The 27,156-nt window shown below is 43.2% G+C and overlaps 1 protein-coding gene across 1 annotated transcript; it reads left to right on the forward strand.

Annotated features, from left to right (window-relative positions):
- Window positions 1-3,486: 3,486 nt before the first annotated feature.
- LOC138609853 (transducin-like enhancer protein 1) lies at window positions 3,487-22,970 on the forward strand. The gene is made up of 20 exons (XM_069682519.1): window positions 3,487-3,574; window positions 3,915-4,015; window positions 5,082-5,145; window positions 5,828-5,872; window positions 10,179-10,241; window positions 10,377-10,481; window positions 13,250-13,466; window positions 13,774-13,790; window positions 16,158-16,271; window positions 16,536-16,589; window positions 16,710-16,859; window positions 17,011-17,149; window positions 17,545-17,744; window positions 18,454-18,530; window positions 18,666-18,915; window positions 19,130-19,377; window positions 19,582-19,729; window positions 19,835-19,985; window positions 20,341-20,417; window positions 20,843-22,970. The coding sequence occupies exons 1-20, from the start codon at window positions 3,551-3,553 to the stop codon at window positions 20,948-20,950; spliced, it is 2,352 nt and encodes a 783-aa protein (XP_069538620.1). The 5' UTR covers window positions 3,487-3,550; the 3' UTR covers window positions 20,951-22,970.
- The last annotated feature ends 4,186 nt before the right edge of the window (window positions 22,971-27,156 follow it).

Raw genomic sequence — 27,156 nt, forward strand, 5'->3', positions numbered from 1 at the left:
TGCTCATATTACAATCATTGTAATAGCAATATGAATGTTTACCCCTTATCCTGCAGCCCTTATTTAATATCACATATTGAAAGGCAACTTAAAAGGCTGAAAATGTGCAAACGTTGTGAACAATGTGGTTCTATGATCAGTGCGTCAATTTGCACCTTCAACTGCTTTGTCATCCCACGTCCTAGATTGTAAAAAATACAATGAAATTGAAGAAATAACCTGCACCTACGAACCTCTCAAGTTACATGGGGTTTTCCTTTAAAGGGGGGCTATTATGCTTATTTCAAGCTTCATATTTCACTCTGTGATACCTGTAAAGTAGCTTAGCAGAATTTATACTTTAAAAAACTCACTTTTCTCACACTGGTGCTCTGTGCAGGCCCTCATACAGCCTCTGCCTAAAATGACTCAGTCAGCTCTGTCCCTTTAAGAAACCCTGCCCCTACAAGCCCACTTTCTTCTGATTGGCCAGCTCTCAGAAGTCTGCAGTGACATCACAAAGTGCAGCATGTAGAAAAAACCTGCCATTCACAGCAGCCTGCAGACTTAGCTGAGAAGCCTGGGGATTACTCCAACATACTTTTACCTACAGATTTGAAACTTCACCCACGTTAAGTATGGATATCCAACATTGTAACATTATATATGAAACAGCATAATAATAATTGAAATCCTCAATATAAGAACACATCAGTTCCTATGTGTGACTCATCTTGAAAGTGTATATTTGACATATTTATTGAACTTTAAGGACAAAACATTAAAATGATCAATAAATAGGTACATATATAATGTTATACTGCAACATATTAGTGGATAATATTTTTATTTTTAAATCAAAAAGAAAAGAAAATCTGCTCAAAAAGGAACTATGTCAGACTTTACAAAAGACTAGGCATTGTGATTGGCTTATATTTCAGGACAATCTGATAGGTTGAGCTCTGGGAGTGAGGGCGACACAGGGAGAAGGTCAAGACAAGAGTGCACAAACAAAGAGAGAGACAAAATGGGATCAAAGACGTACACGAACACACGCAGACGTGTTGTTTCATGTGCACGCCACTATGATTAACAGTACCACCCACTGCACAGCACCTGTGTGTGTGTGTGTGTGTGTGTGTTTGTGTGTGTGTGTAGAGCTGGGACGGGAAGGTCACGGCTGGTCACAGTCAGGAGTCTCTCATATGGACTGGATCAGCCGCAGCAGAGGTCAGGGGTCACAGGGTCAGGGGTTGAGCTCTCTAAGCCAATCGCAGGTCAGCGCGGAGCTGAGGGCCTTTGAGCGGTGCTTAGAGGGGGATAAGTGGAGCAAACAGAAAACCCTGAGCCTGCTCTACGACCCAGTTTGAACAACCTCACCTCTCATGGCATGGTCACTTCATCACAGCTGTTGTTAGGCGATCACTTTTAGTGATTCATCAGGTAATTAGCTGATCCGGTTTGCCTGATCTTATTCCCACTAATTACACAAAAACGCACACAATTCCAGGACAGGTGGACATTACTCTGGCTGCAGCTGTGACCTGCACATGCTTGTGATGAAAAGTTTGATGTTGAGTAGAAAAGTTGGTTTTCTTCTTATCCCAAACAACATGATCCATGATTTTAATGTGAATTTGATTTTGATTTCAGGAGGAGTTTAGGTGTACCCCACTATACTGACCAGACAACATACAGTTACTATATGATGATTGTATAATAGAGAAATAGAGAAAATAAAGTAAAACATATTCTCAAGAGTGGAGGTAATAACATCACAGGGCCAGAATTAACAGCGATGGCCCCTCTCCTCTCCAAACCCACACACAAGAAACGTATCAAATTTTGTAATTACTGCAATGGATGTTAATGTACTTAACATGACTCTCTTCTCCTTTGGTAAAATATAAATACTGTTGTGCACCAACATCGTTTGTCTATGTTTTAACTGGACTGTAACTGTAACTTCCATGCGCAGTGTTGATTTTTTCCTCATATGTTTCTGTCTAGATTTGTGTGTGTGGCCAGATCATAACCACTAAAGTGAACTTTATCATTAGTAAGAATCAGGGTTTCCCCTAGAAAATGTGCCTTCTTTGCATGGAAATAGTAGGATCAATTTAGTTACATAATTGGTGGACCTCACAACAATCCATTAAACTGGGGTTTTGGGTTTGTCCCTTGACTTCTTTCCCGGTGAGCTATCTCTGTGGCTCATGCTGTAGACTGAAATCACATGAACACAGCAAAAAACAGCTTGAACATGAAGAGAGCAACAGACAATTGGCATAATTAGATTTCCTTTCTTTTAAGAGAGAAAGGCATTTTACATAAACGTGCCCACCGTATAATAATACATAGAAAGATAGAAGAGGAATAGAGAGATATACGAGTTGATTTGCCATGACACTTGTTAGGAAGGTTCACAGCAGCTACTAAGAAAGACTGCATTTGTGTTTTTGTGTGTGTGCGTGCGTCTGTGGTGTGTGTGTGGGGGGGGGGGGGGGGGGGGGGATTCATTTGTGCGTGTCCGTGTCTATTTGTGAATGTGTGTGTATGTATGTGCACGTCTTCAACCCTGCTCCCGCTGAGCCCACGTTACTTTGATTGACAGGTGAAACTTGCCTTCACACACCGCACTGCCCGCCCAGCGCGCCTCCGGAATAGCAGCTCCTTGCTACGCTCTGATTGGACAGATACCGCGTAGCTCAACCAGGTCAACAGACTCGGGGCAGTTTACAGAGTGGCGATTGGTCAGCGGTACAATCGACATTACGATCCCCACGTGGAGCGGCGGCTCTGATTGGTCGGCGGCCGCTTTGTGGGCTGGCCTACAGTTTCGGTTAGCTGAGAGCGTGAAACCGCGTGAGAAAGTTGCCATTGAGGTAAAGCAGAGCTGGACGGTGGACTGTTGCTGCCGCTGTGGGAGTTGTTTCTATCAAAACTAACAACATATTTCCTCTTTTTTTTGTGAAATCTATTTTGGACGAAGGTTTGCTTTTCAAACTCAGCTTGGAAGTAATTTTTTCTGTTTTTGTTGACTGTTGAACCGCCAGCTCGCGACCGCGGCGAGTCAAGTGGGAACTCTTCACTGCAATTAACTTGTGTTGGATTTGATGCTCTGACTGAGAGCCCGCAGTTTGTGGCTGTCTGTTGAGGGTCTACCGGCTTCAGTTTTGTCTTGTTTGTTTGTTTGCTTCGGAGTACATCGGATCCTACACAAAACGAAAGGAGGAGTAATAGAGGTGGCTCCAACCTTTTCATTTCTCACCTGGTTCTTACCCTACAACCCCCCTGCTAGCTGCTTCCAGCTAATGAGCCGTTTCCCCGTGTTTTTCCGGTTGATTAACGGCCGCGCGAGGAGCAGGGATTCACATTAACGGACGGCGAGCTCGGACGGAGCGCGAGGCGGGCGGTTTGTGTTTGAAATTAACGACAGTTGGTCCGGATAATAACGGCCGATGGATTCGTCTCCGTGATCTAAAGCACCTCACATCCTCACTGTACCCTCATTTGATCCCCTAATACGGGGCATTAGGAAGGAAACGGTCGCATCCTCCCGGAGATAACCATGTTTCCCCAGGGGCGACACCCGGTAAGACTCTCCCTATTATCCTGCTCCAACAGTTGTTCACCTAGCTGCCCGGATGCCCACATACAGGGACAAAACATGACCATTTGCTATTTTAGTTTTAACAGGATAAACAACATGTTCAAATCTAAATTATTTTACTTATTAGTTAGGCTTGCTTGTGCCCTAAGAGCCACAGTTTAATAGTTACTGTTTGTTTAATAACGGCTGCCATTGTTTGTTTAATAACTGCCAATAATTTTAAGTTGTTGACATTACACGTGAGACTGGAGAGGATCATATGCAAATTTAAAGCCACATAATGAGGCACTGTGATGTTAATAATCCTGTGTGTGTGTCTCAGACGCCCCACCAGGCTCCAGGCCAGCCCTTCAAGTTCACAATCCCAGAGTCACTGGACCGCATCAAGGAGGAGTTCCAGTTTCTTCAGGCACAGTACCACAGGTGGATAATACAAATACACACACTCACATGGAAGTCTTCCATGTCTGTCTGTAGGGGTGGCACGTTGGCCAATTTCTCATTGTAGTCTGCCCTCTGACTCTAAACCTCACCCTAACCACAGTCATACACCTTACCATAATGAACAAAACCCCAGCTACAGCCTCATACTAACCTGTAAACCCGGATTAGGTTCACACACACACACACACACACACACACACATATGCAACAGACCAAGCGCTCACACTGCGGTAGGTCTTAGTCTTGGTGATGGGTGAGAGCCAGAGGGTGGCGTGTGGGCTCAGGGTTTCATAAATCACTCCTTATTTTCCCCTGTGTGTGTGTGTCTGTGTGTTTAGTTGTGCGTTGGTTAAAGACTGCCTGTATGTGTAGTTGTGTTTTTCTTCTCTCTGTGTGTATGTGCTCTAACTTGTTTGTTTTGTCTGGGAGGGTCGGCTGCAACAGGTGAAAGCTGCTGACCTACAAAGCGGTTTTGTTTCTAATTCACATCCTGATTCATGCATACAAAGGGCAGGGTTAAGCCAAACATCCTACATCCACAGACATTTGCTGTCGTAATTTGACAGGAAGAATCATCATCTCCATTTTACACTCATTTTCTTGAAAGCCTCTTTGCCCTGAACTGTTTGTCTATGCATCTGTTGGTGCTTTAATCAGTTAGCAAATGGCTCACATGAGACTACACCAAGCTTACTATGTTGTATGCTCAACCTCTTACATAGCTATTGTGAGACAACAGCTGGAGGATAAAAGAAAGTGTTTCCTATTCAACATGCTAATTGTTTAGTCTTAGTTTGAGGTGATATTTTAGACAAAAGAGAGAAAGTCACAAATCTGTTTATGTCCAAATACATGCTGCTATTCATTGATCAGCAGTAAACATTTTATGTACTGCAAAAGAAGGGCCAAATAACTATAAATAATGACCCACAGGGGCTGACGAGGATACTATGTTGTTAAGGTGCTTGGAGGTTGAATGAGGTCAAATTTGCTTTTGAAAAGTTTCTCTTGAAGTTAATGATTATAGTATTGTTGTGTTTTACAGTCTCAAGCTGGAGTGTGAGAAGCTGGCCAGTGAAAAGACGGAGATGCAGAGACACTATGTCATGGTGAGATCTGTGTGACACTCAATTTATTTTGCCCCGCAACACCATGCATCACTTTGCCCTGCTGAAGGTTCAGTTTTCCTACCAGCTACCTTTGTTCTGGAGCTGAACTCTGATCTTTCCAACAGCTCATACATAAAAAAGCTTATTTAAGGGAGATGAAATGCCTTATTATCTAAACAAATGGCATATTAAAACAACTACACAACAACATGAAAGTAATACATGCGTGATTCCTTACGAAGACATGCAAATAAAGATAATAAGAGAGTTAAATTATAAAGTGTTAAATATTTGGAATTTGCGAGTAGGCAGATTTGTAATTTTGATCTGATATTTCCAGGAAACTTGGCATTTCATTAGATTAAACGGAGGAGGTCCTGCTTTTATCTCTTCTTTAGCCACTTAACCTGAAACAAGTAAGGTCAAAGGAGGATTAGGGTGTGTCTAACACCATTAGTCTGACACAGAAACAAACATGGATAGGAATGCGGTTCTGAACTATTTGCACCTATACTTAACACTCCTGCACAGGAAAAAAGCATTAGATGTGGATGTTTGAAAGTTGCTCTGTGGGGATGACCTGATGTGACTCTGTTGTGGGTTGCATATACTCTCTTATTTGTTTTTATTTCCAATATTCAGAATCACTATTCTATTCATGTGACTGTGTTTTCCTCCACAGTACTATGAGATGTCTTACGGCCTCAACATCGAAATGCACAAACAGGTATGGAAGCATATGTTTGTCCTCGTCTTCCTGTTTGTCCGTCTCTCTCTTCCCCTCCCTCTCTCATGGCAGGGCTTTGATGTATTTGGTGTGTGTGCCTGTTGACGTGTCCTTGTGTGTGCGCAAATGCATTTGTGTGTTCATTCATTTGTGTGTGTGTGTGTGTGTGTGTGTGTGTTTTACTGTATGCCTGTGTGTGTGGATGTGCGTTTATTCGTGATCGATGGGGCTCTGTCTCCATTTCCCCAGTTAGGGCCGGCCGCCTGAGCCCAGAGGCAGGATGAATGGCTCTGTAGATTGATTGGTGCTGTCTAGGGGAGCGGCCTGCTTTATTACATTAGAGGGGCAGGGCTGGGGAGGGCGGAGGAATCGATCACGGTGAGGCCGGCAGAGGAGAGACAGTGGAGCTCCCCCTTATTAGAGGCAGGGAGGTAAAACCAGACCAACATAAGCTTTAATAGGGCAGACGCACAAGTGTGCAAACACGCAATACAGAAAGGACACTTACCTATTGTAATGAAGGGCAAGGACATTTATGTTCATCCATGAATAATTTATGCAAACACATAAGGACAGGGACAATTAAACACATGCACAGTAATGTACACACAAACACAGAAAGTCAAACACTGTTATGCATGAGTACACATACACAGACGCATAAAACGGCAAACATGCTGTGTAGACACACGGATGAGGAGAGAAAACTCTCACTCTATTTTTCATGCACACAAACACATATTTCCCCACAGGAGCTGAGCATGGCTCAGAGCGTTTACCAGTAATTACCACAGCTATCGACCAGTCAGACCAGAGGAAATTGGAGGTGGATTGGCCTGGCTGCTTCACTGAGAAGTGGAGATGCTTCTTCTCTGACTCTCTCACACTTCCCCCCCTCACTACTTTTTTGTCACGTTCTCCTTCTGCTCCTGTGTTATCCTCCCCTGTTTTTACACCCCAACTTCTCTCCTATTCTTTCTCCCTTTTAAAAGTATGGAATCTCTTCTTCCTTGTGCTACAACCCCGCCCCCACCCTGTTTCTTTTTTTCTTGACTACTAATTCATTTTATGTCCATGTGAAGCTACTGTTCTTTCATTGTGAGGGAGATGCATCTCCTCCTATTGTCCACACACACATAAAAACACACACACTAACACACACTAAAGCTCCAGGGGAGGTCATTAGCTTTGGGCTGCAGTTGTCAGAGCAACAAGCTTCTGTGGGCTGGGGGGGGTACGGGGGATTCAGAACAACCTACCTCCTGCTGGGGAGGTACGGGTGTGTATGTATGTAGTGTGGCAGTAATGCTCCAATTATATGTGTAATGAGAAGCCTGTTCTCTGTTAGCACATTGTGTGTGTACACTTCTCTCTATATCCTCAACTTTTGTTTACCCTGTCTCTCTCTAATATGAAAATAATTATGTGGGTGGTGCACCATAGCAAAAAGGTTATTCAGAAGCTGATAGTTCTGAGTTTCCATTACCCTTATGTTACATCCTCCAAATGTTCTTGAGTCATGCTTTTTAATGATGCCTCACTTGGGGATTGCAGCTTCAGGTATTTGTGGCCTCATCTGTTGATCCTTGTTAGTTTGTCAGTTAGCTTAGTAAGATTAGCTGAGCTGACCTGATAGTAGTTGGGTAGACTATTCTCAGATGGCTTAATCAGTCAGCCTTCATACAAGGCTAATTATAGGCTTACAACTCACATTTTTGAGAATGGAAGTGCAGGTATAGGTTGCCTGAAATAGCTCTTCGTTTCTAGGCTTTGAATAAGTCAGACATTATGAGATTGAGTTACAGCATGCTAAAGTAAGCAGGTCAAGCTGGCTAGAGTGCAGGGGGAATCCTTTATTCTAGAAGCTGTTGTAACGTGTACTTCAGGTGCACATACATATAGAAACCATTGAGAACCCTGAGAAAATAAAACCCCCAAGACTTGGCACTCATCACATCTCCAAATTAAGCACTGTAAAACAAATGAGCAATTGTCCATTGATGTATCACATTATGTTGGTTGTGGAGTCCCCACTGTATCCAAATGTGTAAATAAGTCTTTTACAATTCATCCCTTAAAGACATGTTATATTGCATGTCATGTACACTCGCACATGCTGTTATAAACGGAAACCCAAGCACTCCGAAGGCTTGTAACTTCTTTTCATTCCATAGTCTCTTTGATTCTTGATGAAGGTTCAATTATTCACTATGTCAATTATTTATAGTGTTTAGTGTTCACTGGGTTAAGCTGTTCCGTATTTACTTACCTCTAATTTGGTTACTCACCTTTTCTTAGCTCACTTAACCACCCTATTTACATTATTCTGGGTAGTGTCATTGGAGACTTGTTTTAGCCAGGAAATGTCTTATTTTAGTCACAGGTATATTCCCGAATTATATTATAGGTAAAGCAGCTACTTATTTAATTACTTCAAGACTGATTCCTAAAGGGCAAGTACTTTATTTAGCTCGTCCAAGTACATAATTGGCTGAGCTCTGGCAGGGTCAGTTAGTGCTGATAGGTGTGTGTGTGTGTGTGTGATCCTATGAGGGTACAAGAGGGCATCTCCACAATGTCAGCTTTTCAGGAATAATAAAACCCACCGAAAAGACACTTGGTATTAGTAGCAAGGCTTAAGGAATGGTGTTGGTCCCTTTGCCTTTGTCTGGACTGAAATATCTCAGTGCCTGCCAGATAGACTGCGAGGAAATTTTGTACAGACATTCAATTCGTGGTCTCAGAATTTCCCTAAATTCAAGTTTGGGCAAATTTGAATAACACACATTTGTAAGATTGAATTTGAAAGCTTGATAGCATTGATAAACAGTTGAAAAGGAGCCTCATCAATGTTTGTTACTTTGTTGGTACAACCTCAAAAACTTCCACATCCTGTTTTACAGATGCATTTGTATCGAACTCTTAATATAGAAGATATTCCAGGTAGTTGTTGAACATTTTGTTGCAGTAGCAAGTGGTAAATTCATCCAGACAGCTGGCTCTTTAGCTCCTTGTGCAGACAGGGGAAGCTTCCTCTTGCTATCCTTGAGCGAAATGGCAGCCAGACGTGCTGCTGTCACATAACATAGTAGACACAAGTTCACCTAAACATAGATTTAATTAGATTGACCCCATTGTCATGATACCTGATCCAGCTATTTTAGTCAGTATCGGTGCATCCCTAGTTAGCATGCTAAACATATGCATGTTCACCCGAACATGCTAAACTAAGAAGTGCCGGATTTAGCTCGAAGAAGGGTTGTAGCTAAATCCAACCTCACAGATCTGCTAGCATGGCTGTAGACTCTTGTTGACCTTTTAATGACAAAGGAATTTCAGCAATATCCTGAGTCTCTTGCACAGCTGATGGGGAAGGAAAATTACTAAGTGGTAAATGTTAAAAAGGAGACCAAGCTATGCAGATAGGAAACTGGTGCAATATGTGTCTTGAAAGTTTCTTGGAAAGAGGAAGTACTGTTTATTTATACTATGAAAGAGGGAAACTTTCCCAATGAACCAGTTATTTCTACACAAGGTTTAGTAATTGTTGGCTCAGTTAAACCATACCCAGATTGTTACTTTGTGGTGTGGGATACCAAATGTCTTCTTAGCTTGATGTCTGTAATTTAACCTTGTTGGCCGAGCGTCATTAGTTGTCAACACATAATTATGAAAATCAACCAACATTTCCTTGGATTTCACGTAAGAACACACATCCCCTTGAAGCTTTTGTGTGCCTGTGGCTATTTATGTTGGATTGGTGTGTCTGATGAGCCATTACTACGTTTCATGGCTACTCCAGTTCCCTCTTCACACTGGCCTTTTACGTATCAATATGATTGGATGATGTGTAATATGAGTCCCCTTATCTGATTTGGTGCCACTGTGGGGGTATCTGGTTTCAGCCAATTGTTGCCACCTCCGGGGGTTTGGGGGGCAGGCGGATGTGTTGGCATGGATACTGGGGGAGAGCAAATGAAGTTAGTAGCTGATGAGATTATGCTGAAGTGCTGATGGGAAGAGGGACAAGAGCACAGAGGGTAGAGAGAGAGAACAGAAAAACAACGAGCAAGACAGAAACTTGAGCTCACACTGATATTTAGGAGGGAAAATGTCATTTTGCTGGTTGTGTGTTAGTGATGCTGAAAATGGCACAATGGATTTGTGTGTAGTAGGGAGTGAATGCTGGTAGGGGGATCTGTGTATGTGTGCTTGTACTACTTTATTGTTGTTATTGAACAGCTGTCTTTTCTAAATAGATGTAATTATGTTATTAACAATGTCAGTCTCTTTCTTCCTCCGTCAGACTGAGATTGCCAAGAGACTAAACACCATCTGTGCACAAGTCATTCCCTTCCTCTCACAGGAGGTAAGTATGTGTGACTTTGAGTTACAGACTTTGTGCTAAATTTATACTCTCTAGTTGTCTCTGCAAGCTTTTCTGATAAATCATCCTTTCACTCTTGGTCTTGAGGAACATTGTGTGTGTCTGTGTGTTTTCCAGCATCAGCAGCAGGTTGTTCAAGCTGTGGAGCGAGCCAAACAGGTGACCATGGCAGAGCTCAATGCCGTCATCGGGGTACGTGGACTGCCAGGGCTTCCACCTACAGTGTGTATTCCTCTACTTACTCTATTCTTATACCAACTGTGTGTACACTTCTTCCATAATTTAAAAATGTTCAAAAAGATTGTGAAATAACAGAATAGTTCATTAATATAGCAGTGTAACTGTAACACTTTAAATGTCAGAAAAATTGCAGAAACAAAGGCATAACTCAAACACAACACGCAAATATGTCAGAGTTATTCTTCAATGGGGTTTTTTTCCGACATTTGACCTTTACAGTCTATACTATAGCTTGACTGTGGTACTGGTGTTATAAATTAAACGCTTGCATGTGTACGTTTACATTGATTTGACACAGTAGGCACATATCAAACACCCCTTTTTTTTGTTTGAGGAAAAACAGTGATTTCAATCCTCTGAACAACCAAACTTTGCTCAAGGTCACAGACAAATATTCAGGACGCATAAAAGAGCTGATAAGAAAATGTAAAGAACAAAAAAAGGACTTTAAATTAAATTAAACTAAAGGATGCAGATAGTTTCTCTTTTTTATGGACTGTGGGTCTTGAAACAAAATGGGTTGATTGATTGATTGATTGATAGAACTGATCTCTTTCACGGTGAACGAGCAGAGAATAGAGGGTATGAATCAGGGGGAGAAGTGTGACGAGAGCTGTTTATTGAAAAAATGTCGTCAGGCTATGATGAATGATGGGGCATGACCAGCTTTTCAGACCTGAGCTGAAAAGGGATTGCACGCTGAGAAAAGAAGTTAAGAAACATAAACTTTTCCCCTGTGGTAACGCTGTTATGTTAAGGTGAAAAGAGAAACAGAGTCGAGCTGTTGATGGTGACTTTTTGGGTGGGATAGGAGGTAGTTCAGAATACTCTGCTTTATACGAGCCATAGGGGTTGAGGGGGAATCTAGGAAAGGGGGGGGTCTTCATAGCTTAAGCTAAGCAAAGAGTGGGCAGAGGGTCTGGAGAGTTACATGTGAGGTGGGCTTGTTAGTTGGCGTGGACTGATGGGGGTCTGTGCGTGTGTGACGGGGGGAGAGGTGGATTTGGCAGTTGCTGTTTGAGTCTTAATTGCAGGATTTCAGTGTTTGTAAAAGGGGGGTCACAGCGTTGCCCTTACACTCCCCTCTTCCCCTCTCCTCCCGTCTCCCACGCCAGCCTGTCATTCACCCTGTTTGTGAGTTAAATGAGTGTAATGAAGCATGTTGCCCCCACCTCTACACACATACGTGCACACACACCAGCTCACACTCACATCCCATGACGTACCGGGCTCCCCTTTCCCTCCAGAAAATACTTCCCCTCCATTTACTCCCATCAGGGGTCCTGTTTGTGGATCCGTGTGTGTGTGTGTTTTTGCATCTGTTTGTGTGTGCGTCTGGGTGTAGCAGAGCATGCATTTCTGTTATCCCCAGAAAAACAACAGGCAGGGGTAGGATGGTTGAGTGTGTCTGCCTTGTTTATCTAGACTCTGTGTATGCATGTTAGTGTGATCAAGTGTGACGTGTGGGTGTGTTTATGTTTGATTGTGTGGCAGGCGTGCCAACTCTGGAAATTGAGTGTGTGTGTGTGTGTGTGTGTGTACAGGCAGGCATGGGGGTTGAGGCTAAAAGACTGTTTCGTTGTTTTGCTTTCATTCGTCGGGGCAGGACGCAGAGAGTGAAGGATGGATAGAGAGGAAAAGAGAGGGCGGGGGCTCAGAAGAGGGGGAGTGGGTTAGTCAATTAGGTGAGATAAAAGTCGGTTTGACCTTCAGCACTCCTTCCACCCCTGCAGAGTCGCCTCCTGTGCCCCCCTTCTCCTCTCATCTCGCTCCTTCCTCCTCCCCTCCCGGTGGCGAATCAGTGAGCTTGGATTCCCGCGGCTACTGTCTGAGGAGGCAATAATGATGTTTTGGAACACAAAGGCATTTCACGCTCAGACGAGCGCCTGATTTGGTGTGAAAGAGAGAGCAGGGCTGCCAGCCAAACTCTCTCTCTCTCTCCCTGACCCTCTTCTCTCCCTCTCTCCTCCCCTCTCTCCTCAGTCGCCTCACTCCCTCACAAGACCTGACAGTGCAGGCAGCAGCTGGGGTTCTCTGCTCCCTCTCCCCCCCTCACTTCTCCGTCATTCCTCCTTTTCCTCTCCCACTCCCTCCCCCCCTTTTCTGCCACCACATCCTCGGGCTCTGGGCTGTGATCCCAGCTGTCAGTATTGTTCAGTGTTTGACCCCAGAGGGAGGAGGGTGTGTGAGGCAGTGAGTGTGTGTAGGGGAGAAGATGTGTTCACCGCCTTGTAGACTGCAGCAGCTTGTTGAGGTGGTGTAAACCCAGACACTGAAGAAACTGTCCCATCTGTTGAGGTCTTCAATAGGGCCAGAAGTCTATTGATTAGGTTACAGAGTGCTATTGATTGTAACCTATTGATAGCTCTGTGTCATTCACTGACATTTGAGTTGTTGGTGTCAGGCATCAATCCTGTGAACTCAACCTGAAATCCTTTAAATACTTGCCAAATGCTGCACTACATCACAGGTGTGAGGGATTAGGCTAGCATCACACATCAGATGACACTAAGGTGTTGTCCGTGGCTTAACTGCTGGTGAATATGACCAATGAAGTGCCACGTTTCAGTGACAAATTACCAATTAATTTTTTGTTTGCAATATTTTTCCACTTTCAGTCTTGCAGCACCTCAGGAAGACCAAGCTGTGTTTCAGCATGCCTGAAAGACCCAGGTCTTTTCTATTAACTCAGCTAACCACTTCTTTCTCCCTGTCTTTCCTCCCTGTCTTTTCTCCTTATCTTGAAGCAGCAGCATCTATCACATAACCACGGTGGCGCACCCGTGCCCCTCACCCCTCACCCTGCTGGCCTCCACCCCTCTCAGCTTGGTGGTTCTGCTGGCCTCCTGGCTCTATCAGGAGCACTTGGTGGTATGCCTCCCCATCTGGCAGGAAAAGATGTTGGAGATAAAAAGCCCCACCTGTCCGGACCTGACTCACACCCTGCAGGACCTGAGCACCTGAGAGGTGAAAGAATGCACCCTCCATCACAGAAACACCACCTGAAATATAAAGAGGAATCATAACCCATTTGTTTGCTGACCAGGAAGTTTGTGCACAGCCAAATTCTCAAATACATTCACTTTACTCGTTATTTTAACAGCCTCAGACACAGTTTTCTGTGCAGACTTTTGGTTCATATTTATACATATAAATAAATGCAGCCTTTGCATTTCTAACTCATTCTCATTTTGTTTTCCTTTTTTGTTTTCTGCTCTGCTGAACACCCAACCCTTTGACCTCAACCACATGTACTCATTTCCAATGGCAACAGAGCGAGAGCCCGGCACAGTAAGTACTTCCTCTTTCTGCAGCAATGTTTACTGTTTGTGACAAACCACTCAATTTATTTTCTTGTTTTTCTTAAAGGGTTACTTTGTTTTTTTGGGAAACTTGAATTTCTTAGATGCGGTTTGCATGCAGTTGAACTTCAGCTCAACAGATTTGTCTGTTGATAAACGTCTATGGGCTCAGTAATCTCTACTCGAGCTGAAGGAAAAACAAACTTAAAGAAATCTGCTCTGAGTAAACTACATTGAGTGTACATTTAGCAGTTCCGAGTACTGATCAAATAGTTTGGATTCGTACTTATGTAAGTATCTAGTGCGTTTGAGTAGAAATACTAGTAAAGACCTAAGAAAACACATTTGACTTATCCCTGCTGTGATGTAGTCAAGGTCATCTTAGGCAAACCATTCAGTTATCTCATAACGAGGAGTATTTTCTTAAAAAACACAGTATCTAAGCAGTCACATCACATTTATCCTAAGTCACATTAAAACTTATATCCCCTATATATTTTATCATTTCAATAGTTTTGTTATCCTATTTTTGCTGCTGCAGAAACCCGACCTTATTTCCCCTCAGGGACCAACCAAGTTCACCTCACCATGTCATTATGCATAAAAGCACCTTTCTGTTTTCACCTCTGCTTCGCACCCAAATAGCTTTCATCCTTAAGTTGTATATTTTTGACTGTCACTTTCAAAATGTGTGTGTGTTCCCGCGTTTATGTGTGTTTGGGGAGCTCACTCAGGGAGAGCTTTGGCCTACCTATTTAGTTCTGCTCTAGATCTGCTCTGAACTGTTAGCTTTCTTTTCTCCTCTAAATGAGCTTTTTAGCATGGTCACAGGCACACACACACATGCGCGCGCACACGCGCACGCACACACACACACTCCTCCAGCCTAGCCTGCATTGTTGTGCCTATTTAACACCTCAGTGAGCAGATTACCCCCCTTCTCCCCCCTCCCATCGCCCCTGATCCCGCGCTTAAAGACTCTCATTGTGTTTAATATCACCACCACTGAGAGGGGAGGGCTTGGGAAAGGGAGGGGAGGGGGGCAGCAGTCATATGACACTGAGCTTGTGTGTGTGTGTGTGTGTTTGTGTGTGTGTGTGTGTGTGAAAGACCATGCTAAAAGCGAACGGGGGAGAGTCGGAGGGGGGAAATTGCTTATGTTTTGCGGGTCAGTGCTCCTGTGCTCAGCTCACTAAAACCTTTCAATAAAGGGGTAGGAGGTAGGTGGGAGGGAGGGAGGAAGAGGGGAGGGCGTGAAGGAAGGGGGCCTTTGGCAGAATACAGATTTGCACCCCCCCCCCCCACCCGTCTCTTTCCCTCCCTCGTCTCTTGTCACCCTTTCTTCTCCTCCGCAGTCTCACACCCTCCTACCATCCTCTCTGTCCTCTAATCTCATCCCCTCCCTTTCCCCCTTTTCTCACCCTCTTCCCCTCTTCCTCCTCCTCTCTCAGCTATTCCTCCTTCATTTACCCTTTCCCCCCTCAAAGTCCAAGCGCTCGCTCGCTGGACGTTGTGCACGCGCATGTGTGTTTGTGTATGTTGGATGCACATTTCATTGACAGGCTGAGACTATAATGGACTCAACATGAAGCTTTAATCCATTAACAATAGGATCCGTTGGTCAGGAGGCCGGAGGGGGGCGTGTGTGTGTGTGTGTGTGTGTGTGTGTGTGTGTGTCTGTGTGTGTGTGTGTGTGTGTGTGTGTTTGTCCCCATATGTGTGTGTAGTCTTGGGACACATGAGTGTTATGCAAGTAATACACACACACAGTCTGGTACACGCTTGATCATACACACAGGCTTTTACAGTCAATTACACATTGTGCACACACACACACACACACACACACACACACTAGCAAACTGCAGCCAGTGCAGCTTGTCAGAGCCAGGAGAGGGAGCACTGATAGATTTTGAGAGCCACTTAATGTAATCATCAACTTCAGAGGTGTGTGTTTGTGTGTGGCTGCGACTGGCTTTGGTCAAGTGAGAAAAGCGGCTGCTGTATAAGTGTTAGTGCTGCTTAATTCATGCTCCTGTGAACTATTAACCTATTTGCAAGTAAGAGCCTGTTTTTCTAACCTGCTCTACACATAGCTGAAAGGCTGTTGTAATTAGTGGAAGGTGGATCAGACGATTTAGTGAGCTCATGCAGAATGCACACAACCTGAGCTGTAACAGCAAAATTGTCTCACCTCTGCAAATCCTTTTTTCTCTCCCGTGTCCTCCAACTCTCCTTTCTCTTTTTGTCTTCTTTTCTTTCTACGCTATCTTTTTGTTTTCTTTAATCTCTCTTCCCTTGACTCTCCTCCACTGTGTTCTGTCCTTCTCCTTCCTCTCTCTGCCTTCATCTGCAGAGTAACTCATTGCTGCCAGAAAGTCTAAGGAACTCAGATAAACGACGAAACGGACCAGAGTTTCCAAATGACACAAAAAAACGCAAGGTGGACGACAAGGACTCAAGCCACTATGTAAGAAGTAGTTCTGCTAGCTGTGTGCGTTTGTTTTTGCAAAGGAAAAAAAAAATCTCTTTGGACATGAATGTTTACTTTCTGTACAGATGTAATGTAATCAAAAATTCAATATTAGTGAGTGATTCTTTGCTTGTGTTATCACTTTAATATCCACTTGTAGTTTTCAGCTTATTAAAGGACAAGAACAATCATCCGTGACAGAGAATAACCAGAGAGAAGTGCAAATTATTCAATGTACTGACTGATTGTCTTTATCTGCAGGACAGTGACGGGGAGAAAAGTGATGATAATCTAGTGGTGGATGTCTCAAATGAGGTAAGTGTGTTTTGATAGTTTACATTTTTTGTTAACAGTTGTGAAGAGTAGTTTTCTTTGGGATGGATGCAATCCCTTTTTTAAAAATAAACTACAACTGATTCCTTGTCCCTCCACCAGGATCCTGCCTCCCCTCGTGGCACGCCTCTCCCATCACCGAGAGAAAATGGCCTGGATAAAGCACGTCTTCTGAAGAAAGACCCCTGCAGTCCAGCCTCTACTGCATCCTCAGCTAGCTCCTCCTCCCTCAAGTCCAAAGAGATGTCAATGGTAGGGATAGACATGATAGAATACTTTTATTGTTGTATAGTGAGAAACAACAGATAGAATTGATAGGGCAATACGTTTATCAGCAGTTGCAATTAATTTAAATATATTTCTAAAGTCTTTCTCTCTCTCTCCGTCTCTCTCTCTGTGGCAGCGAGACAAAGCAGGTACACCCGGGCTAAAGTCGAGCACACCAACACCACGAGGGGACTCCACTCCTGGTCCGAGCTCCACTCCTGGGATCCGACCCAATCTATCAAAGCCCCCCTCCATGGAGATACCACATCCACCAAGTAAGTCCTTGATAAACATGTTAAATTAATTATATTATAAAATGTAATTTGATGTAGGACATGTTTGCCTTCAAAAGATCTGTTGATCTAAGTCTTCATTACTAAAATTTCATAGCACATTGAAGAAAGACCTCTGGAATGTGTGCTTCTACATCTATTTGAAATGGCTGAATGAAAGATTGTATGCTTATGCTTAGCTGAACTTTGCCGTAGAAAGGCTTCTAATCCAGCATTACCAGCAATGTCAGATGATTGTGTGCTGAGGTTAAGGATCAAGGCTTGTAGATATTTAGATATTTAGATATTTAAAGGATTTTAAGCTTGAATATGCTGGCGATTGTTTCCAGCTTTTATGTGTCTCATGTGTGTACTCTTTTCTTCTGTCTCCTCCTCAGCTGCAGGTTTGCGGACCCCCCTGGCTGTACCAGGCCCTTACCCGGGTGCATTTGGTATGTTGCCCCATGCAGCAGGGATGAACGGGGAGCTGGCCGGTGCTGCTGGGGCCGCGGCCTATGCTGCTGGACTGCACAACATGTCACCTCAGATGAGTGTTGCTGCAGCGGCTGCTGTGGCAGCATATGGCCGTTCACCAATGGTGAGTGGAAAAGAGTGACTTATTTTTTGGAAAAGTGCCATTCTAATGTGTGGGTAAAGTGTGCCTGCAAAATATCATTTGCCAGCATAGACATTTAACTTTAAGGTGTTCGTAATTCTCAGTAACTTTACAGCAGTACAATTGATCTGTGATGGGGTATGAATCCTTTTGATAAGCACTGCACATTTTCTATTGTAAAGTTTGGAAACTGTCAATAGTTGCACAGCTGTATTTCTCCTGTGTGTGTGTGTGTGTGTGTGTGTGTGTGTGTGTGTGTGTGTGTGTGTGTGACATTACTTATACAGCGTGTAGGCTGGTGTGCATGACGTTCAATCATCTCATCACTCTTGGCTGTATTTGCATAGTGTTCATTACACTGTTTAAATAGGGTTAGTAGACTCACAGCTGTGACTGGGCAACATTCAATAGAAACTCAGGTTGTGTACTCACCAACTGTGTGTGTGTGTGTGTGTTTGATTGGAGGCGACACAAGCACTGACAGCTCTGCCTCTGTGTGTTTGCTGACTCTTAAAGTTGTCATTCAGATTCAAAGGGTGTGTGTGCTCGAGAGTGTCTGTTTGCTTTGTGCTCATGAGTGTTTGTGCTCTGTTCCGCAGGTTACTATTGACCTGTGTGCTTTTTTTTGCCAATACCCATGGGTGTGTGTTTGCACTGTGCTCATAAAAAATGTCTTTGTTCTTTCGTCAAGGTTGGTTTTGATCCTCATCCTCACATGCGAGTTCCTGGAATGCCTCCCAGTCTGACAGGAATCCCTGGCGGCAAACCGTAAGTGTGTTTGTGGTTTCTTGTATGTTTGAGGACCTCAGTTGCCCTCATGGAACAACAAGGATGTTATAGAAAATCTTTTACACTTCTCTGTTCAAATTTTCAACTCATCCCCATCCTTCTTTGTACCATTAGTGCTTACTCCTTTCATGTGGCGGCCGACGGACAGATGCAGCCGGTTCCTTTCCCCCCGGATGCTTTGGTGGGCCCAGGGATCCCTCGCCATGCCCGTCAGATCAACACACTGAACCATGGAGAGGTGGTGTGTGCCGTTACCATCAGTAACCCCACCCGACACGTTTACACTGGAGGGAAGGGATGCGTCAAGGTCTGGGACATAAGTCACCCAGGAAACAAGAGCCCGGTGTCGCAGCTTGACTGTCTGGTGAGTGAGATAGAGAGGATGACGTGTGTTGTATCAAGAATTTAATTTGAAAATTACAACCAGAATTTCTTCAGATGTGGTTAAACTCTGAAAAGAGGCATGAAGGATATTTTTGTGCTACAAGTCACATAGAAAAATGCTTTCATGTGTAGAAAATATAGTAACACATAAATGCAAAAAACGTTAAACACAGTTTTTTTGTCCATCACATTAGAACCGGGACAACTACATCCGCTCTTGTCGTCTCCTCCCCGATGGCCGAACGCTGATTGTGGGAGGTGAGGCTAGCACGCTGTCAATCTGGGATTTGGCCACGCCTACTCCCAGGATTAAGGCAGAGTTAACATCATCAGCACCAGCATGTTACGCTCTGGCCATCAGCCCGGATTCCAAGGTCTGCTTCTCCTGCTGCAGTGATGGAAACATCGCAGTGTGGGATTTACACAACCAGACACTGGTCAGGTAAGAGAGACAGGAAGAGTTTGCTTATAAGTAGTACAGATTAATTTGATGATTATGAGCAAGTTGTAGCATCAACAGGCAGAATTACTATAAACCCTTTATGTGGTGATTCGCACGACTGCCTGGGCAACCTGAGTGCCCAGTGCATCTCTGTTTAAACACTTTTTCTTTATTTAACTCAGAGTGTATGTGTGTATCCTGCAGGCAGTTCCAGGGCCACACAGATGGAGCCAGCTGTATTGACATCTCCAATGATGGCACCAAGCTGTGGACCGGAGGCCTCGATAACACTGTCCGCTCCTGGGATCTAAGAGAGGGACGGCAGCTGCAGCAGCACGACTTTACGTCACAGGTACACACTCACATCAGCAAAACTGTGTTTTATCAACTAAGATTGAAAATTGAGAGACTTTTTTTCCCCCAACTCAAGTAATATTTTGTGGTTTTGTCTGCGCAGATCTTCTCTCTTGGCTACTGTCCTACAGGAGAGTGGCTCGCTGTGGGAATGGAGAGCAGCAACGTGGAGGTCCTTCATGTCACCAAGCCCGACAAATACCAGCTTCACCTGCATGAGAGCTGTGTACTCTCCCTGCAGTTTGCCTACTGTGGTAAGCAACTAGCTGCAGAGATATTGGTCTGTTAAGTCCTCCTTTCAGGGCTGCTCCTTTTGTTGTCTACCTTGAAACCATTTGCTTTAAAATTAGAGATTTAAACTTGTCATGAAGGTTGAAGGACTTTTTCTTTGTTTTGGTTTTTTTTTTTTAGGGGGGGGCCTTAACAATGAGGCCATTGGACTGCCTCTTCCTTAGTGGTTTCACATAAGTGTTATCTTTTTAATTGGTTTTGTCTATTCTATTCTACAAATGGGTTTCTCTTTTCACTGTTTTTTTTATCTTGAGAATGTAGTCAGTTCAATTCATTCTTGGATTTTTTGGTAATTTATGTGTGTGTTTCTCTGCCTAGGTAAATGGTTTGTGAGCACAGGAAAGGATAACCTACTGAATGCATGGAGAACACCATATGGAGCCAGCATATTCCAGGTTGGGACAACATACCACTACATATATAATATAATAAGAAATACTAATTGATTCCTCTGAAGTCTCCAGCTTTAACAGGACTTACTTCCACCAGCATCGCATTAGATCAATGACAGGATACACTGAATGTGTCACAGTGTTAATCACACAGTGTGTAAATGATGCTTGTTGGAAAGCAAACATGGCTGCTACTTGTAGTGTGGTAACACCCACTTTCTCCTGTGCTGCATTAGCACATTTTTTATACCAAAATATCATCAAACAAAACATGGTTGCTACTGTATATTGGGAAATGAGAGGACAAAACATTCTATTTAAGAGCTTAGTATTAAAACTTTGAAGTACAGCAAACGCACAGAAGCAGTGACATGTTCTTCTGTCTTTAATTTGTTACTGACTTTTTTTCTCTCTTCATTTCTCTTCAGTCTAAAGAATCCTCCTCTGTGCTAAGCTGTGACATATCTGTGGACGACAAGTACATCGTCACTGGTTCAGGGGACAAGAAGGCCACTGTTTATGAGGTCATCTACTAGAAACATGGCAGGAAAGAGAGGACAATGTTCTTTTCCACATGCTCACATATTTCTAGAGATTCTCACATGGAGCAAGAGAAACTGCAGACAAAGAGTGACCCTGGTGGCACTTTCTCTTTTCTGTTACATCTGCTGTGGAGACAAAGAAAGGAGACTTGACATGCACACATCTACTGTGCCTATGTACATGGCTTCATGTCATTGAGGAACTAACTGGAGCAGCTTGGATGTTAATGAAAGGAGCAGAACTGATTTTGGATGTTTGCACTGGGATCAGTTACAGGGACCCGACAATGACTGAACCAAAGGGGGCGCTGCGCTGTTTGACTGGGACTACTTATGCTGGACATCAGATTTTAAAAGACACCCCAGTTGGTGTCAGGTCCCTCAAAAAAAATGCTCTAACCAGATGGTTGAATATGAAAATAAATGCCAGAAGGACAGAGGAAAATGTGAACACAAGCTGAAATAATGGAGAGACTGAAGAGGAGAAGCAACATTTACAGACGTGAATGCAGGAGACGTTGGTTTGTGTTTTGTTCCAGACAGATAATGCCCACAGCCTGTTGATCTCAGCTCTGACTCTCTGACCTTAGAACCTCAGCTTGCTGTTCTGATACGCCTACACTGTCTGAAAAGTACCTTTTCTGTCTTAACAGTAAGTCCTGTCCTCACTAACTGCGCTGTAGCTGCCCTCCTACACGCTTAGTACACACACAGAATACCATCACCACAGTTTGAAACATACTGGAGGCCATGTTTGTTGTAAAGCACCCTGCTTCTGTTGATTTCTAATTCGTCGTTGACATAGGAGAAGAAATAGCTCGCCAAGCCAAATAAGCTTCCATAACAGGAGAATAATTTAGATGTTTTTACAAAAGTCTTAACTCTGGTTGTTTTTCTCCTCTGTTCCCTATGATCCTTGTTGAAAGACCAATTGGTGGAAACCGGAAAGAAATTAAAGTTTCAGAGATTAAATTAATCCTTAAATTACATTGATCCCCCTCTCCTACCTGTTTCAACACAGTAATTCCCTTCTTATTTGTTTCTCATTCCTCTACTCCACAAGCAGCATAGCCTTTATACTGGAATTTCTTTGGAACTTCTCGTGCTCCAGACTTTAGCTGCAGTGCGTTTCAGCAGTTGCCTATGAGTGAGCCCCACTCTTTGTATTAATAACTGGTCAAGTGGATACAGCTCCAGATTTCCAAATAGCCCTTTTGATACGTGCTTGTTGGAGTCACGCCATGACCCCTGCTGTTAACCTCACTGCAAACCTTGTGGTTCCTTTCACAATAAGTTCCTTAGATGAGGTGACAAAGATTCACATAAATGGTCTCAAATGAATTCTCCCCTCTTAATATAAATAAATAAAGGTTATAGTCTTTACTGTTTTTATTCACCCTGACCCTGCCTTTTTCAGTCTTTGTAACACGTGATGTCTTACTGCATGGACGCTTAATCAAGCTTCATTAACAGAGACCAACTATACTTCTAAAAGATCATCTTGACAAGTAAATTAACTTTGTGTTCAAACATTTAACATTATTCACCAAACAAACATGTTAAAAACAGAATCACCTTTATTTTGAAATTCATGCATTTCTGCTAATATTCCTGAATGTGGAACATCTGTGAAATCGCCTTGAAAAGAACAACTGTGCCATGTCGTCTTTCCACTTGACATGGAATATTTAAGACGTAAAGCAAGATTAAGTTATTTGTCAAGATTGTCTTATTGACAAGGGTAGCCAATGTGCAGATGTACTTCAGCTTCAGGGAGGAAGGAGTCAGCCAGTTTCAGCCATTCATTCATTCATGACATTGTGCTTAGTTTTTTAAAAATCTGTTTTTGTCTGTTGAATGTTTGTACAAATGTATATATCTGTTTTTTTTTTTCTTACAGGACATGCTTTAGGAATAACAAACTGTTTTTGTACGTCTTTTACATGGAAACAAACGTCTAATCAGGAGAAATACTAAATGGTCTTAATGCTAGCTAATCTAAAATGATTGAAATATCTAGACAATAAATGTGTTTTTTTGTAATTTGTAGTATTCTTTGAATTTTTTGTCGTTGGTACAAAAACACATTCAGACCTCACCGATAACATCGCTCGGATCCTTCATGGATAATTGAAGTGGACACATTTGAGAGTCAGCCTAGTAAACAGGAGGTAGTCTAGATTTAAAATATATTTGATTTAATTGTGTGGAAGAAGCTTGGATGAAAAATAGTTCCTGGCTCTGGTTTTCTCAGCATGCTCTCCCTGTATTTCACTTTTTCTTCTTTACACAGCTCCACTCTGAAGCATCGAGTTTTATCTTTTCAGTACAGCAGTTGCACTGAAGCTCACAAAGGTCTGAACCTTGATGTGTGTACATTTCCAAGAGTGAGAAATTCCTCTGCTTTCTTTCTAAAGATGTTTAGACGTGTGTAAACGTGTGGCCCTGATTCCTGCTTCCTCCTTTTTATACATTGACAAGCTTTGTCATTGCAAAGGTGTGGTGGTTTTGTTGTGGGTGAACTGAGTCAGACTTAAATGTTCCCTCAACATTACATAAGAAATGTATCACATCCTGCAAGTTACGACATCAGAACATGAAGCAAAATATAGTCTGCTTTAGGGCCGATCAGACAGAGCGCATTTTGCAGGCTGTAAAATGCGAGGTGCAACGCACTGCCTTTTTTGTTGAAGCCTACGGTTAAAAAACGAGCAGCTTGTTGCGCCTTTTTTTTTGCAACCACTGAATCATTGGTTGTTATTAACCTAACCGTTAAATTGTAAACTGACAGAAAGCCCGCCTCTACATTCACCTAATTGGACAATCAGAAAAAACGCCAAAGACGTTTTTCTGCTTTGAGTTGAAGTTTTTTCAACTCAAGGCGCTCCAAGCGTTTCCTCAAAAACGCGAGGCGCACAGAGTGGAAAAAACGCAGATGAACAGATTTGTTTTTCTTAGGTTGCACGACCTATGTATGACTGGATTATCACATAGAATGTGAGATTACCAACATCCCCTAAAAGCAGTGATTCAGTCAGGGCTGAAATGTACCAAACTGTGATCAAGCCTTTGTAGGTATTAATGTGAGTATGACTCCACTTGACACAGAAAGCAACTTGACTGAATGATTTCCGTTCTAGTGTGTGCAGCTTGACAGGCTCGAGCTGCACGTGTAAATGTATTTCCATGATCAAGCAGCTGCAGGACAACCTCACACCACCATGGGCAATGCCAAGCTTTGGCTGGAGTGGTGTAAAGCGGGCGACAACTGCACTCTGTGGCAGGGGAAACGCGTGCTTTGGATTGATGAATCACGCTTCACCATGTGGCAGTGTGGTACAGCGGATGCCAGAAAACTCGGCCAGAAGCCAAATGTGTACTGTAAAGTTAGGTGGAGGAAGAATAATGGTCAGGGGCCCTTTTTCTGTGTTGAGTCAAGGCCCCTTTGTTCCAGTGAAGGGTTGTCTTAATGCTACAGGACAGGAAGACATTAGCCTACTGGTGCTCCCAACTTTGTGGCAGCAAAGGAGGGTCCCTGAAAACTCGGTTAGTCAGGTTTGGTGTGGAGGAACTTAGGACCTCAAACTCACTAAACATCTTTACGAGGAATTAGAACAGAATAGCCAGGAACGTATCCAGGGGTGGCATGATTTTGGGAAACATTTTCTTTTTTAACTCTTCAACAATTAAGCATGTAAGGCATATATGTTGCCATTTTTGTGTATTCTATAACAACTGTAAGGTACCTTAATGTTAGGCGTTTAAATAGATTTATTACACAGTTGTGGTAAATACTTGATTCTGATTGGTTAATGATGGCATTCCGAGGTCTGCTATTTCTTGATAACAGGTTGTTGTTATGAAGAACAGACCGTTTCTAGGGATGCGGCTCTGCGGTATCAATACGCTGAAAGAAGTCCTGTAAATCACGCACACATGAGTCTGGACACACCTCTGTAAAATGCCAAAATCATATGGAGTGACTTCCCGAAAGTATGGTGGCTTTTACAGCTACAGTGGAGGGTCCAATTCAATATTAATACCCATGGTTTTAGAATATAATATCCAACTAGCAGCAGTAAGATGGTCAGATGTTCACTGTGTATCTGATTTTGTATTTACTCCGACTTTTCTGGAAAGAGACTTCTGCTTCCCGCAGGTTCTTTGTTTACCCTGTGAAAGCACCTGGCCTGTCTACTCTGTTTTCCTGTTTTCTCTCTGTTGCTCTTAGGTGCCAGTCTCTTGTGGTTCTGAAGAGTGAATAAGTGGGCAAAAGTGAAGAATGAAGAAGCTGGGTGGTCCACTCAACCAACCAGGGTTGAGTCAGTCTGCAGAAAGAGCCCAGTAAAAAGTGAGTTTATTGCAGGATATTTGTTAGCATATGTGTGCTATTGATATGGAGGTATAGATAATACAGAACAGAGCAGCTGTTCAAATGGACTGTGTGTTAAATAACCAAGTCCAATCCTCAGCTTAAAACTAACACCCACAACAAACAGACAAGCTCTCTCTCTGATGTAAACTGTAAATCTGATTAATTACTGTGAATATATAACTCTCTGTCTATCCCCGGCTCACACACACACACACACACACACACACACACACAGATGGCGTGGTACAGTATGAGATGATTATGTGGCAATTACAGCAGTCACAGTGACAAAATGAAAGCTGATCCTTGGAGGAAAAAAAGGAGAAAATGTCACTCCAAGTTTTCAGTCTATCCGGAGATTTCTGAGCTCTGAATCACAGCGTTCTCTTTTGATCATCACCGCTGCTGCCTCTCTCCGATACACAGACGGATTATTCCCCCTAAATCTCCCAAATCCCTAATCCTATTTATCTCAACGCCACACAAAAAAGGTGCTCTCTCTTTCCGCTGCTCAGCTTATGTGTACAGTACGGATGTGAGTGTACTTGTGTTTCTACATTTGCGAGGACCAGTTCAGGACAGGAGTAACATTTCCGGCTGTGCTCACTTTGAAGGAGCTCTGTTTTAGGATTAAGGATGAGTTATATAGCGGTAGGATTCAGAAACATAAGGCTGCTGGTTAATCAATCCTGGTGATCCAGATACATAGAGATAAGTGCTTGTAAGATGGTGTATGTTTGATTGAATGTTAGTGCCACTATTTCCAAATATTGTTCATCAAAGATAACTGAGTCTTAAACTACCTGAATATTAAAGACTGACAAATGAAATACTGTAAAACAACCTCCCTTAAGTGGAATGAACAATGAATATTCAGATGTAGTAGTTTCTTTCTACAATTCATCACAATTTTACTTATTAAATGCATGTGCAGTTTGCATGCACCAAGCCTCCCCAGTGTGTTTTTACATTGCATTCTGACGTGGAAGCAAAAGCTGCGCGCCATGTAAAAAACACAGCGCATGCTTTACATACACACACACACACACACACACAGCGCTGTTTACACTCCAACCTTTTCGCCTCTGTTACACCTTCGTTCCTGCTCGGAAGAACGACTTCACCCCACCATTCCGCCTCTGTGTGGTTTACAGTAAAGACGAGGCGAGACAGAGGCGTAACCGTCCCGTATTGAACTGTCAATGTAAAAGGTACTTATATTTTGTCCACCTGGGGCAGCAGAACACGCAATGAATACATATCATATCTTATAAATTTAGCAAACATGATTGCAAACGGTTCTCTATTCAAACGTTTAGCAGCCAGGGAGCAAAACTATCACGTCATGGCCAAGTCTAATAATCACGCTTCTTTGAACTCTATTTTTGGTCACCACCACCTCTTGACCTACACATCTGTCTCCTTAGCTGATCAATACTCTCCACTTTCTTCACCAGCTTGTCACTAACTTGGTTAGTTTTTTTTGTTTTTTTTTACTAAAAAACAGCTGCCTGCTAGCACGGCGGAAAGCAGTGCTAACAAGAACACTGAGGGGGGAATTCACTAAGAATGAAGTGCGGCCACTGATAGCACAGTAAATTGTGCATCATTTGCCCCCGCTATCTGCTCCATCTCAAGGTCTGATGAAAGCAAATTGCACTGATGATATTCAAGCGCAAACACACCCATAAAGTTCTACGGATCCGTGCAGTTTGCTCTTGTTTTGCGTCTGATTGTGGACAGAAGCTGTCTGCACCTTCACTCTCTGCTGCGCGGTGCTGCGCTCTCAGGCATCAGCTGAGCGCACACTGACAGATTTCCACTC

The sequence above is a fragment of the Semicossyphus pulcher genome, unplaced genomic scaffold (genome assembly GCF_022749685.1).
Source record: "Semicossyphus pulcher isolate SPU_LCO1_2020_fin unplaced genomic scaffold, fSemPul1.0.p SCAF_6, whole genome shotgun sequence".
Taxonomy (NCBI): Eukaryota; Metazoa; Chordata; class Actinopteri; order Labriformes; family Labridae; genus Semicossyphus; species Semicossyphus pulcher.